Source organism: Argopecten irradians, chromosome 16 (genome assembly GCF_041381155.1).
Source record: "Argopecten irradians isolate NY chromosome 16, Ai_NY, whole genome shotgun sequence".
NCBI classification, from domain to species: domain Eukaryota; kingdom Metazoa; phylum Mollusca; class Bivalvia; order Pectinida; family Pectinidae; genus Argopecten; species Argopecten irradians.
In genome coordinates, this window is record NC_091149.1 from 19,047,626 (window position 1) to 19,066,809 (window position 19,184).

At 34.0% G+C, this 19,184-nt stretch overlaps 2 protein-coding genes across 5 annotated transcripts in view; one reads left to right on the forward strand and one right to left on the reverse strand.

Moving 5' to 3' along the window:
• LOC138310279 (deoxynucleoside triphosphate triphosphohydrolase SAMHD1-like) overlaps positions 1-4,883 on the forward strand; it is a 52,947-nt gene extending 48,064 nt beyond the window's left edge. For all 4 annotated transcript variants that reach the window (XM_069251416.1, XM_069251414.1, XM_069251413.1 and 1 more), the window contains exons 14-15: positions 715-813; positions 3,599-4,883. In XM_069251416.1, coding sequence (XP_069107517.1) covers positions 715-813; positions 3,599-3,724 — 225 coding nt within the window. In that variant the 3' untranslated portion in view covers positions 3,725-4,883. The remainder of the gene's footprint in view (positions 1-714; positions 814-3,598) is intronic.
• A 674-nt stretch (positions 4,884-5,557) lies between these two features.
• LOC138310243 (electroneutral sodium bicarbonate exchanger 1-like) overlaps positions 5,558-19,184 on the reverse strand; it is a 62,226-nt gene continuing 48,599 nt past the window's right edge. The window contains exons 15-22 of the mRNA XM_069251364.1: positions 18,343-18,456; positions 17,722-17,883; positions 15,664-15,842; positions 14,496-14,568; positions 13,535-13,780; positions 12,812-12,958; positions 11,656-11,879; positions 5,558-10,357 (exon numbers count right to left, since the gene is read on the reverse strand). Coding sequence (XP_069107465.1) covers positions 10,141-10,357; positions 11,656-11,879; positions 12,812-12,958; positions 13,535-13,780; positions 14,496-14,568; positions 15,664-15,842; positions 17,722-17,883; positions 18,343-18,456 — 1,362 coding nt within the window. The 3' untranslated portion in view covers positions 5,558-10,140. The remainder of the gene's footprint in view (positions 10,358-11,655; positions 11,880-12,811; positions 12,959-13,534; positions 13,781-14,495; positions 14,569-15,663; positions 15,843-17,721; positions 17,884-18,342; positions 18,457-19,184) is intronic.

Here is a 19,184-nt window from a genome sequence, read left to right on the forward strand (position 1 = left end):
TTTCGGGCGCTCGCAAAATCATCAAAATACATTGTAAAACTCATCTCAGCCATTCTAAATTACTATATTTTTTTCCGGGGGTCACCCTCAGACACCTAAAACACTAAAATCTCGCGCCTTCGGCGCTCACACGCTAATCTGGCCAATTTGCGTATTCGTTAATATCCTTTTATAGCGACCCCACTGTCTATAAATGTGTACAAGGATTAAATTTACTGATATATGAAAAATGTACATAAAAAATATATAGTTGGGAGTTGAATTAATCTCCTCCTGTACGTGCGGCGGGGGGGGGGGGGGTGTTACAAAATATTGAGGACCTTTGCCCCCCATTACGTTTCATCTTCCTACGCCACTGATGACATACATAATAAGTTAAGCATACATATAATGGTATTTTTGTTCGACATATATAATCGTTAGAACATACATCTATGGTATTATTGTATGACATATATAATCGTTACAGCATACATCTATGGTATTTTTGCATGACACATAATCATTACAGATTACATCTATGACATTTTTTGTATGACAAACATAATCGTTACATCATACATATATGATATTTTTGTAAGTCTTAACATAGTTTTAACAAATCCACAATTGATAGTGATGATGAGGCGTTCATATTGAGGTTGACCGTAGATCAAAATGGTGATAATATCGGACAAGAGTGTAAATCAAACGTTGATTAATTTCATTTTTCAGTTTGCTTCCTTCGATTACGGCAGCAAGGACAAAAATCCAGTTCTCGAGGCATATTTCTACGGCAAAAAGGATATGAAGAAAGCCGTCCAAAAAAAGGAGGTAAATAACATTATTTATATTTTAAGCTGTGAATTGTTAATTGCTTAACTTTCCTCATTGCGAACGCAAGTTAAATTATAGACACATTAATACAGATGCGTAAGGGTCTCACAACACACAAAAAAAAAACCCCAAAAAAACGTTGAATTAGCATGGTCAATTTTTTCAGCTAAATCTGATTTATTCATATGGTAATAAATAGGTAGTCATTTACTCTAGCATGCTACAAGCCAATCTCGACACTCCAGGAGTTACAATCACTGTAGTTACGACCACCCCTGGACTATGTAATAGTAAAACTAAAGGCTCATTTGCTACACCACAATCAAATCAATCTTATAACGGTACATTTTATGAGTTTGAAGTTGCGCGTCGCACTCTATAAATTTTCTTCAGGCCTATGATTGGTCAGTATTTTTCCTGAACTGCTTTCAAGGTTACTATGACGTAGTGAAGAGGTAGATAGAACGACAGTGATAGTAACCCCTGGGGTATCGGGTATGGCTACAATTCTAGCTTCCTTAGCCACTTCCGTATTGAGGGTAGTTCAGTATCACATCGTACTACTCCGACATAAATGGAATGAAAGGTTATTCATTCAATTTTCCTTAGTATCAATTCAATCCTGAATGGCACTGATGCAATAGAAAGCACAAATATATATTAAATATGTGTTATACATTCTCCAACAGAGATCTTTTTCAATATTCGAATTCATGTGTTTAAACAAATTTTGACTGTCTTACGATTACTGGGAAGAGAATGAGAGGTTTGCCAAATACCTCATTGCGTATAAACTTTATGTTAGGGACACAAATTTATAATAAAATGCGTAATACTGTAGTAAGTACCCATACTAAATTGATGTGTTAATATAAGAACGATTTAATTTCGCGGAGAATTTTATTTCCATGAAAATGGACAAAATGGAAATAAAAATGGCATGTATTTGTTTGACTGACACTGTTATAGGAGAGACGATAATTTTAACGTTTGAAACTCTCTAAGTAAAACGAGTTTCCATATCTGGTCCTCCGACACCAATTGCGAAGAGGGTCATCTCACGATTTTACCATTTTGCAAAACTGTTACGTGAAAGCTGCCCAGTTGTATTTAATTCCGGGCCACAAATTGACCAAAATTTTCAAACAAAATCACTCTTGATTATCTGATATTTGTCCCTTGACATGCTTGGATAAAGAGCTATCAAGTTTGTTGAAATGCATGACCTTGATCTTCATTCAAGTTCATGGGGGTCAAAAAGACTAAAATCGTTAAACGACTTCTTTTCAAGAACCAAAAGGCCCAGTATACTCATATTGGGCCTATAGCATGATGGGATGAAGGGCTACAAAGTTTGTTCAAATGAAAGACCTTGACATTCATTCAAGGTTATTGGGGTCAAATAGACTAAAATCTTTAAACGACTTCGATCATTCTTCTCAATAACCAAAAGGCTCAGGATACTCATATTGGGCCTGCAGCATGCTGGGATGAAGGGCTACCCAATTTGTTCAAATGAAGGACCTTAAACGTCATTCAAGGTCACAGGGGTCCAAATGGCTAAAATCTTTAAGTAACTTCTTGTCAATCATTAAGAGGCCTAGAGACCTGATATTGGGCCTTTGACATGCTGGGATGAAGGGCTACGAAGTTTGTTCAAATGAATAACGTTGATCTTCAATCAAGGTCACAGTGGTTCTTTAAACGACTATGTTTTATTGTAGTAACAGTCAGATGACCGTTAAGGCCATGGACCTCTTGCTTTGCCTTTGTGTATGAGCTCAGATAACTCTACTAATGTGCATTCAACCACGACAAATCCAAAATAGACAATGGCAACATAGGCTTACCTTTGCCTGTGTTTTATGTCATGAATAGTATTCATGAACGGAATGCATGAAGCATGCTTTTGGGTTGAACAACTATCTGTAAATTCATTTTCACCATGTTCGCCAACAGTGATCGAAGGATATTACTATTTCAATTTAAGCGATATATTAAGGTGGCTTTAGTGTCTTTTTATTACTAAAAGGACATTTCAATGACATATGAAACTAGACTTGCAATTTAGGCGTTTGCTTGAAAGCGATTTTCAGGCCAATTCAAAACAGTCGGTGCCCCAATGCCAGAACTTTCATTGAATTTCGACTTCTCCATGGACAATTTTGTATTTATTTATACCATGTGCAATTTCATTCAACAAGCCAATGGGATTTAGGTGAAATTCTGAAATATTGTTGAAACAACACCAAAATAAGTGTAAAACTAAATTGTAGATGATTTTGAAATTTAAAATCAAAAGTGGTGTACAAAAACAACAATGTTTCAGAAAGCGGAAATTGCAGTTAATGCTGTAAGTAACTGTTAAATGGCGAAATCACAATAAGGAGGAAAACTCTGGGATATATACAGAAATTCTTTGGATGTGTTTAATTCCGCATCAATAGAGGATTGTATCGTAATTTTGATAAAAAAAATAATGGAATATTCCAGCAAGTTGTGTGTTGTGTGCTAACATAACTATGGGATTATGTGCAGAGACATATACTCACCCGTATTGTGTAACTCTCCCCTTATGCTACCTTTTACTGTCTTACATGTATAAGTGACTGTCTCATATTAGAATCACATATAAGACAGTAAAAGGTAATATATAGGACAGTTACTGGTAATGGTCCGATAATCCAGGAGTTAAAGTACAGAAACAACAATATAGTAGATGACATCACAACTATGTTTTAATTATCTGTTTCATATTTTATATATTGTACGATTGTTCTAGGGCGAGGTCTCACAAATGATGTTACCAAAGAAGTTCAATGAAAAAGTTGCAAGAGTGTATTGCAAGTCGACCGATCCCGAACATGTGGAAAAGCTGCGAAAAATGGTTAATGAGTGGAGGAAGTGACTTGATTTTGCATCCGAACTTTTCCTAGATAGACGTATCGCTGTAGCAATTTAAAAGTCGATTCAATAGCCCGTTTTTCATACCATTACTCACTTTGTTGATTGGCTCAGAAATTTTTGGAATATGTGTTGATTAATGAAAAAATTGCAGTGTAATTAACATTTATCAATTAAGTGTGTTTCCTCAATCAACTCATTATTCTGCCTTTGGATCAAGATGTTTATTTGAATAACTCTATCAAATTTTTGGACTCTAATGGCGTAAATCTCTTTAGCAATGTCTAATCAATGACCACTTTGATACCTTCTTCGTGATGCGTATTTTGTATCATGATCATTATTTAAATAATGTGAAATCAAAATCAAAGACAAATCAAAGATTACTGATAGTTCATAAACAAGAAAGACAATGTAGTGCACGCACCTGTTTATATACATTTAATTATCATTTATCCAAGGACTTTATTAAAAAAAATCTGAAAATTACGGAAACAAATATGATTTTTAATGTGCTATATATTCGCCATTTTGAATGATATGAGCTTGAAATCTTGATCATTGTATATTCTGCGAGCATGCTTTTTCATATCCAACCTTCAAATCTTTTATATCGTAAATTTAGTTTTTGACCTTTAACCTGATAACGACCTTGACAAAATCTGTGTTAATAAATAAAAAAAAAAAAGTTGATTTTTTATGTCTGTGATCTTGACATTGAACTTTGACGTACAAATAGATCGTACGTTTCTATAACTCATAAACAACTATAAATAACCTGTCTAAAGTTGGGCGTCGTAGCTTAATTATTTCATTCGTGAGCTACTGTGTAGACTGTTATAAAAGTTTGAAATAATAAAGAAAACATATTTATGATAACAGAACGAAATCAATAGGAATGTCCATCCGGTAAATGGTACATTATGTAAAAATATAACCTAGATGTGTACTACGGAATACGGTATAATATATCTCTTCTTACTTATCAGTATGTTGTAAAAATTAACTTTGTTGTGTTATAATAATGGATATTTTAGTTTTTAATCACAGTTGTTCGTTATAAATGTACTAATTTATGATGGTTTCGTCTACGTTTTGAATACTAGTTAATGCACAATTTTAATTTACCTGCAAGCAATGAAATAAAATTATATTTTGCACGATTAAGACGTTGATAATTTATTTTTAAAATCAAGAAGATTCCATGCATTCTAATTGTAATACTTTTTTTAGTAATGGATATACACGTATGAACAATCTATGTTCACAGCATCATCATCCGACTAAAAGAAAACTTTTCATTTAACTATTTCGTATGCAGCAGATGTTAACTATTCCAGAACACATGGTCTTATATTCGAAATTCTTTTTGAGATCCTAAAGAAACTTTTCGTCAGATTTTGATTTTTTAAAGATTACATCGCCATTTACTGATTTATTATGCAAGGAATCTTGATGATTTTGATCCCTTCATCGGACAATGAATGACATTTGACACCTTCATCGGTCACTTGTTGTCATGTGACACCTTCATCGGTCAATGAATGACATTTGACACCTTCATCGGTCATTGGTTGACATTTGACACCTTCATCTGTTACTGATAGACATTTTAAAACCTTCATCTGTCATTGAATGATATTTGACACCTTCATCGGTAAATGATTGATTTTATATCGGTCAATGAATGACATTTGACACCTTCATCGGTCACTGGTTGACATTTGATACCGTTTCAGACAATGTGTACTATTACCAACTTTCATTTCATTTGTTTCAATCTCGATTCGTCGATACGACTTCTTTTTGCGTGGATTGAGAAATCAAAGACATGATACAGGTTTGAAGTTTTCCTTTATTCAGGATAAAAATGACTGTCAACATTCTCTTTTAACATATGTATCTATGTGATGCTAGTGACTGCTCTATTGCTTCAAAAACTTATTTGTTCTAGAATTCAGAAGATTACAGAGATGAATGACACAGGGTTTTCTACACAATTAATTATCTTTAAAAGTTACATGTATATTCTCATCCTGTTACAGTAATATTTCAGTTTTGGAAAAATAAATAAACTAAATATCCATGGCCACAAAGAGCTTGCTGACATTAAATGCTTTTCTTTTAAGACTCTTGTCTAAAATTTCACATTAAATAATTCAACCAAACATATTTATTATGTAACTAGACAAAATACAAGATGACTTAAGACAGATTTTGACTTTTTTCCGAGTGATGTAATAAAACAAAATACGAAATCCTTTACCACATTACCTTTTATCTTAGGTTTATCTTAACGTTTTTCCTCAATGTATTTTACTTCCATTTGTTATCCTTGTCACAAATCTTCCTATCACTATATCAAATGTTTGATACAAATCTGACATCAACAGTCACTTATTACCAATTTTATGTATATCTGTAAATCATCACATTTATAAAAAATACAAGTTTATGACCAGATATACATAATATTTTTTCTTTAAAAAAAATCAGGATTTCATTAAAATGCATGATCAGACAACGGAAAGACAACGCTACAGGGATGTGTTTTTACCAGAGAGAGGAGGGATTATAAATTTTAATAGGAAATATTTGCCATAAAAAGACCCCCAGGTGTGTCAAAAATTCATGACAGGACTTATCAGAATGATTAACAATCCAATTCATTGTCATATTTTCTAGAGTACTATACTGTAACTTTCACAAGACACCAACCTCATTAAACAGGCTACTGATGTCGGAATTACAGGAAACGTTCAGATTAAGGGGGTGTTCTGGGAGGGGGCGATAAGAATTCCTGAATGGATTTTATTATTTAACACCGACGTTTTGAAATAAACAGACCAACACAATGAAACAAAACTGTTAAAAATGCTATGTTCCTGAGTCTACAAAAACATGAAAAGCACAGTAATAAAACTGGTACAATCATTAAATAATTAAAACTTAATTCTATTAATAACGATTTAATCATTACATTCATTTCTCTCTGGATTATATACATAGTAATATGTCATAAATCACATAGGCATCACATAAAACGATGACATCACATACAAATCGATGATATCATGAAATGACGTACAAAGTGAGTCCCGACACACACATGAAAAAGTCAGCGGTGACCTATCTGTTCATGTGTCTCTCCGGTTTCCTCCCACTTGAAGACGTCTCATACGCTTACACCCAGGCCATCGATATTGATTTTTATAAGTTATAGAACTTGTTTCGCAATTGATGTAAAATAAATACAAATTGTAGTTGACGGGATGATGACATCTGATTTATTAGATAATGATAAATTGACATATTTACAAAATGACATCATTTCAAATGATGGCAATCCAATCAAATACAGAATCACATAAAATGGACAAAAGTCACGAATTTTATCTTTAAATCACATAATTACAGCAAAATCTAAGAGAAATCACATGAACGGTGATGACATTTTGGCTAATTTGAAGACATCATCACACAAAGCGGAATATTGATTTCATATCCTTTACAATATCACAATGTATCGGAGAATCAGTTTATTTCAATGACATCTACACAAAAACCTATGACATCATCAAAGCACTACTCATGAAGTGATGATGTCACCATGATGTTGCTGATGACGACAAAAGAAATCTCGGCTAAAGCACTAGGTATAGTATGACTACAATGAGATAGCTATTTGTGTGTATTAATCCATATTGTATACCATGTGACAGATAAAAATATAAGATACTATATACATCATACTCGGTATAACTTCAACTTGAACACATGAATTAATCTCCCGTCGAGTCCCACAATCCACACATCTTTTTATCGCTATAAACATTCTCTAATTATCTTACACCAGTAATTAAGTCTCATTATCAAGTCTCTACAAGTCCGTCACTCACAACATCAGATATACACTACAAAATGATACATAGCCATTGTAACAGATATTCTCTCTTATACTAAACAACGTACAAAGGTATTTTTTCATATTATTTTCTGTTACCAAAAGTCATGTTAATAATGACATAGAAAGCATATACTATCTCCAAGTGGAAATTTTACTTCAGCTCTTTCCTGGGTGAAGCAAAATGTGCTACATGGTAATTCACAATACCCAGACATATTTGATTATATAATTAAAATTTGAATTTCTCCATGAGTTACCTTCCCTTCTTTCACTAATGATTAGGCCAACCTCAGAATAGATGGATTTCAATAAATATAGGTTAAACAATTAATACAAAGAAAACAAAATAAATAAAAAAAGGGTTGAAGGCAATAAAAAAGACTTGAAGGAAATACTTTGGACATACTTTAAATGTTAAAATAATGCAGCTGTTATATAAAAACACATAGGAAACAAATAAAACGATCCCGTAATAGGCCGACTGATAAAAATTCATACATGTTTCTGGCAAAGCGTTCTGAATCGTATACAGAAAAACAAATAAAATGGATCTGTATTCAATGGCTAAAATAAACTATAATAAAACTTAAGGGACTTTGGAATAAAATGAGACAGAAGAGGAATATAGTAAAAAGTTGATGTATATCTGGATCTTGCATGGTTCAGGTAAACTTCACATAAAAATGAACTTTCAGGAAATTAAATTGGATATATATGTAACCATACGTTGTTATGAATAATGCTTTAATCTGCTTATACGGTGAGGAAGATGATGCAAACCTTCCTCAATATGTCTTAATACTCCCACTTTGTTCAATAAGAAACACTAATAGATATTTTTACGTGTTTTTGAACTGCAACACCTTACGAGTTATTAAGAAATAATATACATCATGGTGACAATAGAACTAATTAAATTCAATCCTTGTGATAGTGAATGAAGCATTTCATAGCTATATTGCTTGTAGATACTACAAACGTAAACATATTCAATACACAAAACTTAAAAACACAAAGCATTAAAATTTACAAAACCTTTTCAAGCTAGATATGTAATCGGCAAAAATATGTAGATCAAGTCTTTTATCATGCAAAGTTACCTCCCCTTCATGAGCATGTCTTTTACATGTAACGTCATTTATCCAAAACATTTTCTTCCTTTTGAATTGATGACGTTGCTGTGAAAAATGGCGATAGATATCGGTATCGAAATATGAGGGGAGACAACTCTGCACGACCACACAATAGAATGACTGGGTAAAATAAATAACGTACAACTTTATTACCCACCTATAACAGTGATATGGGTCGACAGAACAACTGGAGCGGTAGGGTCATTATCAATTCCTCTCTCGTCATCCTGTGTCATAGCGACATTATCTCAACATGGCATTAACAAATGGCATTTAAATAGGTAGACATAACGCTAAGTCTCATACACAACGAGACAAAGCTGAAGGGAAAATCCATTTCATACAATTGATGTAACAACTTTACAAGTCACATATTCGTACTAAAATTTACCACAAGGGAAATAACCAACGTTCGTTAAGTCCCGTTCTCGCAAATTCCAAAGGTCTGATTGGTCGACCATCACCAATAAGCAGCCAGAGGTGCCCAATCATTGTGATCTAGCGATTAAGGTAAATTTATTTGACTAGACCTGACACAAATGAGGACAAGAACACGTCTTTTATCCACTTCTGTAGATAATAACAGAATATTTCAGAGCATCAATGGTGTCGTGCTTACTGTCCAATATTATCAAACATATTGTTCTGCAGTTACAGAATTTTGTATGTTCGATTTTTTTGAATTTCATGATCTGTGACACAAAATAAATACATGATTGATAAGAAATGATGTAATTAGCAAAGGACACCGACTTAATGTAAGTTCATACAGGTATATAATTTACTAATTGATAACACACCATTTCAATAAATAACAGAAGGTGGCATTCAAAATTCTATAAAATTTCACAACAGGCTTAAAAATAAACTTTGTAAATTAGTACTGGTTAGTATAAACTAATGAGAAACCGTAACCTTTCACCTCTGAACTTTTGACCTTAGCCTTTTATCATCGGGGTTATATATTACAATATATAAAATATCGACCAATGACAAGCTAATCTGTATCAATCTGTATGATAAACTAACAGAAAGCTCGGTTTCCAGCTCATAGGTGTCTCGTATAAATATTAGGTAACAAATCTTCAAACATTTGGGGATAAAAACAGTGTAGTATAAAGATACTGAGGTCTAAAATATTGTAGATTTAAAATTTCCAACAAAAAATCACATTTCAAAACGGTTCTGTCATCAAGTTTTGGTGAGATTATAATTTGGTGGACTTGACCACAATGGCCAAGTTTAAGAGTGTCACATGACATGATCATATTATATACTAGCTGTCACATGATCTGATCACATGAGTGACCTACCATTACTGCTGAAATTATATACATACTATTGCATATTTAAATTCTTCAAGTCGAAGTTTGGCTATGTTTAACATGTTGTGTCTTCGTCGATGCGACTGATGGATCCCTTAGTACTGCTGGGTGGGTCGACCACAATCTCTATTTTTGCAGGTTTGTTTGGCTTTTCTTCCAGCAGCTGCTCCTTTTCCTCATCATCAATGTAGAACTGCACCGGCATCTTCTTTTTGGAACTCTTGTGTTTATGGTGGCCGTGATGATCATCGTCAGGAGATCTGGATTTGTGACTGAAAATGATCAACACGTTACACGAATGATGTAAACTATCGAAATGATTTAACAGCTAGTATATATGCAAGCTACCATCTCGTTATGCAAACATGGCTTATTAAATTATTGTTCGAATCAGGACAACTGATACAAGAGAAGTGAGCCTTGAAAGACTTGCTGCTAAAACTTCCATGTTCTGATATTAGAAGTACTGTAGACGGGTCCCTTCTGTAAAACATGTGTGCTTTTATCTACTTTAATATTTTTTGACACTGTCACCCTTGAGGTTCAGGGAAGATCCTATTATCATTACTTACATCTCTATCTCTCCAACCAATGGAAATTGAGAGGTGATATTTTGTTGGCTATATACAATATTTACTTTAATACATTTTTGACACTGTCATCCTGAAGGTTCCGGGAAGATTCGTTTGCTATTATCATTATTTACGATATTTTTTTCTCCCCACCCAATGGAAGTCAACAGGTGATGGTTTGTTGACTATCTACAATATCTTCTTACTTTTTGACACTTTCCCCAAGAAGGTTGGGGGAGGATTCGTTTGCTATTATCGTTATTTACGATATTTTTTTCTCCCCACCCAATGGAAGTCAACAGGTGATGGTTTGTTGACTATCTACAATATCTTCTTACTTTTTGACACTTTCCCCAAGAAGGTTCCGGGAAGATTCGTTTGCTATTATCGTTATTTACGATATTTTTTTCTCCCCACCCAATGGAAGTCAACAGGTGATGGTTTGTTGACTATCTACAATATCTTCTTACTTTTTGACACTTTCCCCAAGAAGGTTCCGGGAAGATTCGTTTGCTATTATCGTTATTTACGATATTTTTTTCTCCCCACCCAATGGAAGTCAACAGGTGATGGTTTGTTGACTATCTACAATATCTTCTTACTTTTTGACACTTTCCCCAAGAAGGTTGGGGGAGGATTCGTTTGCTATTATCGTTATTTACGATATTTTTTTCTCCCCACCCAATGGAAGTCAACAGGTGATGGTTTGTTGACTATCTACAATATCTTCTTACTTTTTGACACTTTCCCCAAGAAGGTTCCGGGAAGATTCGTTTGCTATTATCGTTATTTACGATATTTTTTTCTCCCCACCCAATGGAAGTCAACAGGTGATGGTTTGTTGACTATCTACAATATCTTCTTACTTTTTGACACTTTCCCCAAGAAGGTTCCGGGAAGATTCGTTTGCTATTATCGTTATTTACGATATTTTTTTCTCCCCACCCAATGGAAGTCAACAGGTGATGGTTTGTTGACTATCTACAATATCTTCTTACTTTTTGACACTTTCCCCAAGAAGGTTGGGGGAGGATTCGTTTGCTACTATTGTTTTCCACAATGTTGTTTTCGCCATTTCCTCTGAAATATTGACTGGTTCCATTTCCATGCCAACTGTGACTCGATCGACAGGAATGTTGATGAAGTTACCGGTCTGTAGAGGAAGGTTCACGTGACCATCTGAGTATTTATTCGGATCAATCAACATGCTGGCCTCCCCTTCCTAGAACAATACAATTTTAAAACATTTTTAATTAAACTCAAAATAACAGTGACGAAGTTTAAAATTATAAGACTGCAGAGTACAACTGAATATGTTCCTGTTTACATCTGTAACAGAGACGCAGTACCAATGGGAGTATACAACAATTATTGTTAACAATAGTTTTATCAGCAATTTGTAATCTTGTAACATGGACTTGTGTTTTTGACATCTATTTCAATGTTAAAAACAATAATATGAAGACATTAGTTGAGCAGAAAGGAAGACTACATTGTAATGACCTTGGTGTAGATTTCATTTGATGGCATGCAAATTTGAAATGACATAAAAAAAATTTGCTACATGAAAGTGCATTCCAAAAGAAAACTTGTTTGTAAATATTATAGAGAAATGTTCAAATTCAGAAAATTTTATAATTTATTATACCAAATTATAACAACTTTGTTTTAATTCATAACATGGACACAAATGTAATTAAACATAATATGGAAATGTTCAAATTGGGAAAACTGATTTTGTGTTCAGACTTAGAAAATGGATTTTATATAATAGGTGTGTATTCAGGAATACACTCGTCTGCTCTATGGCCGTAAGTACTCGCAGGACATGTTGACCTAGATATAGCTATAACAAGACAGTTCCTGATGACCAGTCGACAAATGTACACATAACCTACAACATCACCAACAGAATATCAACATTAGCTTATTCCGTCTTTGCATATTACAGAGTAAGCTCCCTTGCGGGTAGGTATCAATTGTTACGTCATTGTTTTGTGAGCGCAATTCATGTCGTTTTCTCCGAAAAATATGACGTTACGCTCGCAAACACATGACGTCACAATCAATACCTACCCGCAAGTGCAGATAACTCTTTAATATGCAAATTCGGAATAGTTTGAAGACTGAAAATGTACTGGTCTGTATTATTACCTGATTTGCATCGTCTTCTTTCTCCTTTTTCTTTGCATCCTCCTTTGCTCTTGAGTGGGACTCAGGCATAATGTCATCCAGCCACTTAAGTTCTGTCTGTGTGAACATCCAATCCATTCCCTTACGCACAAAGCACATTGCAAGCACCTGAAATAAATAGGGTAACTCTCACCTGTTTTATTTTGTTTTAGTTCACTTTAGTCATTTAAGAATGTGCCAGGACTCCAGGAGAAAAATTATCTTTCTTTGATGTCATTTGTAAATCATTTCCATTAGATTATACTGGACCCCCATTTCAGGGCATAAATGAAAATACTACATGTATATACTTTATTTTCACTGTGAAAGTAACATCCCATTATTAAATACCCCTTCAATTTTCACTGTGAAAATCCCATCCAGTTAAGTACCCCTTCAATTTCACAGAGGAAATACCATCCTGTTAGTTACCTCTTGAAATTTCACAGAGGAAATGCCATCCCATTAAGTACCCCTTCAATCTAACTGTGATAATACCATCCCATTAAGTACCCCTTCAATTTCACAGAGGAAATGCCATCCCATTAAGTACCCCTTCAATCTAACTGTGATAATACCATCCCATTAAGTACCCCTTCAATTTCACAGAGGAAATGCCATCCCATTAAGTACCCCTTCAATCTAACTGTGATAATACCATCCCATTAAGTACCCCTTCAATTTTCCTTTTCTGACTATACTCACCATTAAGGGGAATGCGATGGAAATGGACTTGATTGTTTTGATGACCCAAAGACAGGCCAGACAGAGGACTTGTATGATGGTAAACATGTGGACGCGTACAGTCCTCACATGTCGTAGGTACATTACATCTGGTTGGTACTTCTGGGGCATGAACCAAATCATGATACGGTCGACAGCCTGCATCCCCCGCAGTGAGGACACGCCCATGTACAAGAACACGCCATACAACACTGGCATAGGGAGAGACTGAAAAACAGGGTAAATCATCCATTTCTTAAAGTTGGGCTAATTACATGTATCAAATTTATATATATATATGTGTGTAATAAATTTGTCCATGGTCAATCGTTATTGTTTTTATTTTATATATATATATATAACCATGGCAACATATTTTTCACAAATCAAAAAAATACAAAATAATCAGACATGTTAACCTTACCGATTCAGGCGGAAGTCTACCGCTTTTGAAGCTGATATTCCGCCTACCGCTTTAATATCCAAATATTCCAATTTCTGACAAAAGATCTTTTTTATTTTTTTTTCTTCCGATTTCTGAAATTTTTATAGTCTTTTTTATGGTGGGGCTGCCATGGTGGCTTCAAAATGCATACCAGACAGTGTATGGGGACTGGTTTGATAATTAAGTAAACAAAGGAGGTGTGAACACTCCCTGACCAACACCCACTTTATTGGCATTTTGCATCTTCTAAATTTAATGTAAGCCTCAATTAGCATTAAAAAATGCAAAATGAGCCACCAAAGCCTATGGTGATAATCAAAGTTAAAACATAATTTGTTAACAAAATATGTTTTTGTAATTATTTTGCATATTATTGATATTTATATATCTCTGACGCGCCGCGAAAAATGCCGCGTGCAATGCTACCGCTTTTGAGTAAAAAATCTACCTCTTTTTGGTCACCAAAGGTTAACATGTCTAAAATAATAACTTCCTCACCTTTAGTACTCTAGTTAGGAGGACAGACATCCCAATAACAAAAAAGATCGTTACACCGGTTACTCTCTGTTCCCTAAAACAGAAAACAAAATATTAATAACTTCATCCTCTGCAATTATACTATACAATGATCCAATTTGGATGTAGAAGTATACAATAACTTCATACAACACACCACCCCTGGAAAATGTTATTTAACTCCTTTGTTAACAGAACAAAATAGTACTGCTATGCATGCCATCAGAATTTTAAGAGTATTTCAATTTAAAAACAAAATGTTTAAGAGACTACATAAAGTTTATTTTCTTTTCCATAGGAATAATAGAGCTCTGCCCGCAAAGATAGCCAAATATCATAAACTTCACTGTTAGTTTCCTAAAAGCCCTAACTTTACAACATCTTATTATATTTCCATTCTACTTTCAGTTTCCCGTTTAATCTATGTTAAACCAGATGGGCAATATCTGGCTATGAACTCCAATCTGGTCAAGCGTATGAATACCTAACGTTTCCGCCGCGTCACTGACAATGTATTCAATGTACACTTACGCCTATACATAACAGATGGGCTTCATATTAACTGTATGTCTAATCTGGTAACAGTTTATTGTTTAAATGTTACCTAACTTCAAAAAGTTTTTTATAAATAACAATACTTGTGTTAATGGTAATCATGTTACCTAAGCTTACTTCATGATAAAACATTTGTGATATAGAGTAAGGCCAAACAAAGAAAATATGTCTGTTTAGGGTTACCCGACTGACCCTAATTTTTATCAACGACACTAATTTATTTCCCCTGCTTTTCTAAGAAAAAAAATAAAAGTTTGGATTTAGATCTCTGGTCATTATTTTAGAGTGAAAGACACTAAAAAAAATTATCCTGACCTACCGACCCTATTTTTTTGCCAATGTAACCCTAAATAGACATATATTTTTTATTGGCCTAATAATGATGGTCATGCTATCTTTACTGAACTTTATGAGAAACATAATTTACTTACTTAACTTTATGAGAAACATAATTTACTTACTTAACTTTATGAGAAGGAAGATAAATAGAATGGCGCCCGTTATTCTTACTCAAAGTTCAAATTCATGCTATGCATAACTAAATTTGAGACCTTGCTTTCTCCTCATGCCCTTTCTTTCCCAGCATAATAATTACCTGACTCCCAAGAATTTGGGTCGCTCTCCGGGAGCTGTACATTCCGATTCCTGTTTCAGACTCATCACGTGGTTGATTGAGAGGACGGTGGCAGCTACAAACCAAGGCAGCCCCAACAGAGAACAGATCATGATGAGAATGGCCACGATGAACAGGTCTAGATGATAGCCCTTTCCTTTCTGGAAAACGAAACATCACTATATAATTGGGGGTTATGTACCACATTCTTATAACTGGGGCTTGTGTGTGACATTTTTATTTAGGTAGATCTCTATATATCATAGACCGTCTGTAGGAAGGTATATACCAGTCCATGTTTACTTAGGAAGTTAGGAAAGCAGCAGGAAATGTATTTGGAAAAGATGCAACACCCCGTCCCCCAACCCCTGCACTTTTTGTGTTTTTTGTTTTTTTGTTATCCATATAGCAAATGGATAGTATTAACAGAAGTTTTATTTTTGTAAATTCTTTTGGAATGTATAATAAGTGTATTCCATATACAACAACAGATATCTACCTTGTTTCTTCCTACAAGTGTATATACAGTATATCATTGTACTTCTAATATCATCAAAATTATCTTTCTAGTTGTTTCCCCTTCCTGTTGGCATAATTGATATTATCATTAGAGTTATCTACCTTTAATTTTCTCTTTTAACATAATTGATACTATTGTTCCCCTAATGTCATAAGCGTTATCTACCTTTAATTTTCCCTTTTAACATAATTGATATTACTGTTCCCCTAATATCATAAGAGTTATCTACCTTTAATATATCCTTTTAACATACAGTAAAACCCCTCTAACTCGAACCCGGATACCTCGAATACCCCCTATTCGTCGAACTGGTCATACGGTCCCGACCGTCTCTCTATATAATCTAAGTAACAAAACCCCGGATAGCTCGAACAGCTATTCGTCGAATACCCCTTATTCCTCGAACAGAAATATGTCCCCGTTGCATCAAATACATAGTATTTACACATGTATTCGTCGAACAGGTGTTTGGCCCTTGAGATTTTTTTTACCTGTGTCACACCTTACTGCACCGACCAACATGGATAATTGCTCACGATCTTGTGTTTATACAATTGGCGTGTCAAGCCTTTAGGTAATTAAGGGATTAATGGTGTCATTATTACCTACCTAAACGATCGCAAGCCGTTGTTTAATGCTAACTTTATTTAAATATTTCAGAAAAGGCATTAAGTTATTAATGTTTCTCTCGTAATAATCTTCGTTTTAAATGCGGAAGTTGTTGATCCGTGTTAATAGAAAGTACGCATTGTGAAATGACAAAAGCGGCGGAAGATATTGCTGACGTCCGCCTAATTATAAAAGTTTATTTTTTTTAAATTTCTTCGTTGGTTTCATTCGACAGGCTAACACAATGTTATTTGCCGAAAGATGTAAACGATATCAAACGATATATGCAAAGTACATTACATCAGTGCGTTCCGTATCTTTTCATGTAAATTGTTTTTTGTAACTTTACTCGTAAATACTAAATAGACATATATAGATATCATTCCTTATGTCCATAAATATGCTGGTTAATAACTTTATTGTGAGTATGTATTTTGTAAATTTTTTAAATAATTTGTGATAATTAAATAATAGAAAATGTACTCCTTGTTGACCAATATGGATATTGTACATTAATCTAGATGACGAGCGCTTACTCTGATGTGAATGACATTTGATTTAAGCTTAGGGCTTTCTCATTAGCTTTTCCAATTTGATATTGCTATCAATACAACACTTAAATAAAGAAATCCAAAATGCTGAAAGATAGGGTAATTAAAATGTCATTGCCGTGCATTGTTTGTCATAGTTTGAAACCGGACATTTTAACTGTCGATCTTGACCAACCTCGGATGAGTCGAATACCCCTTATTCCTCGAACTATTGACCTGGTCCCCTGCAGTTCGAGTTATAGGGGTTTTACTGTAATTGATACTACTGTTCCCCTGATATCATAAGAGTTATCTACCTTTAATTTTCCCTTTTGACATAATTGATACTACTATTCCCCTAATATCATTAGAGTTACCTACCTTTAGTTTGTTTTCCTTCCTGTTGACAATTACTGCTGTAATCTGCTGATCCATGAATATCAATATGGTTGCCAATAGCGACGGAATAATAGCTGCAACAATGGTCCAGCCAGGGTTCTTACCCACTGGATTTATCACCCATCCTCGTCCCGGCTTTGTTGGCTAAAAAAAAATAAGGAAAAAAAAACTTTCTGATTGCCGCAAACCGGAGCATTAGGGGACCATAACTGTATCTTGAAATAATAATTAACATTCTCTTGATAAAATATATACAGTGAAATCTGTCTGAGTGACCACTGCTGTATAAAGACGAACTGCTTAATAAGACCTCTTGACTAGAGTCCCAAATGACCAATTTCAACCCAATTTAACCTGTGCATGAAGACCACTTGGCTGTAAAGAACATTTTTCTTTGTGGTCTTTATAGACAGGTTTGACTGCACCTTAAAATTGGTGATGACATTATGACATAAATGCTTTTTAAAAGAAACTGCATGTCTGTCTCACTGCTCTTATATGTCAAAAGGCATAGATTTCAAAACAGTAACAGAATACGAAACACGTTTTTCAAGTAGTTATCATTCCCTGTATGAGGAAATATCTATAGATTAATAAACTTACAGCAAAACTGTCAGGAACTTCCAATTTAGGTGTGTCTAGTCCGAGACCAGCATCTAGTCCCACCATCGACATTATAGCGATAAGTACAGCAAAGTCACTAATTACCGTCCTTACCTGTAAACAAAATATATAGACAGGCATGGTTAATATAAAATAGCTTGATATCCAAAATCTATCGATGTTTTACCTGTAAACAAAATATATAGACAGGCATGGTTAATATAAAATAGCTTGATATCCAAAATCTATCAATGTCTTACCTGTAAACAAAATATATAGACAGGCATGGTTAATATAAAATAGCTTGATATCCTAAATCTATCAATGTGTTACCTGTAAACAAAATATATAGACAGGCATGGTTAATATAAAATAGCTTGATATCCTAAATCTATTGATGACTTACCTGTAAACAAAATATATAGGCAGGCATGGTTAATATAAAATAGCTTGATATCCTAAATCTATCAATGTGTTACCTGTAAACAAAATATATAGACAGGCATGGTTAATATAAAATAGCTTGATATCCAAAATGTATCAATGTTTTACCTGTAAACAAAATATATAGACAGGCATGGTTAATATAAAATAGCTTGATATCCAAAATCTATCAATGTGTTACCTGTAAACAAAATATATAGACAGGCATGGTTAATATAAAATAGCTTGATATCCAAAATCTATCAATGTGTTACCTGTAAACAAAATATATAGGCATGCATGGTTAATATAAAATAGCTTGATATCCAAAATCTATCGATGTTTTACCTGTAAACAAAATATATAGACAGGCATGGTTAATATAAAATAGCTTGATATCCAAAATCTATCAATGTCTT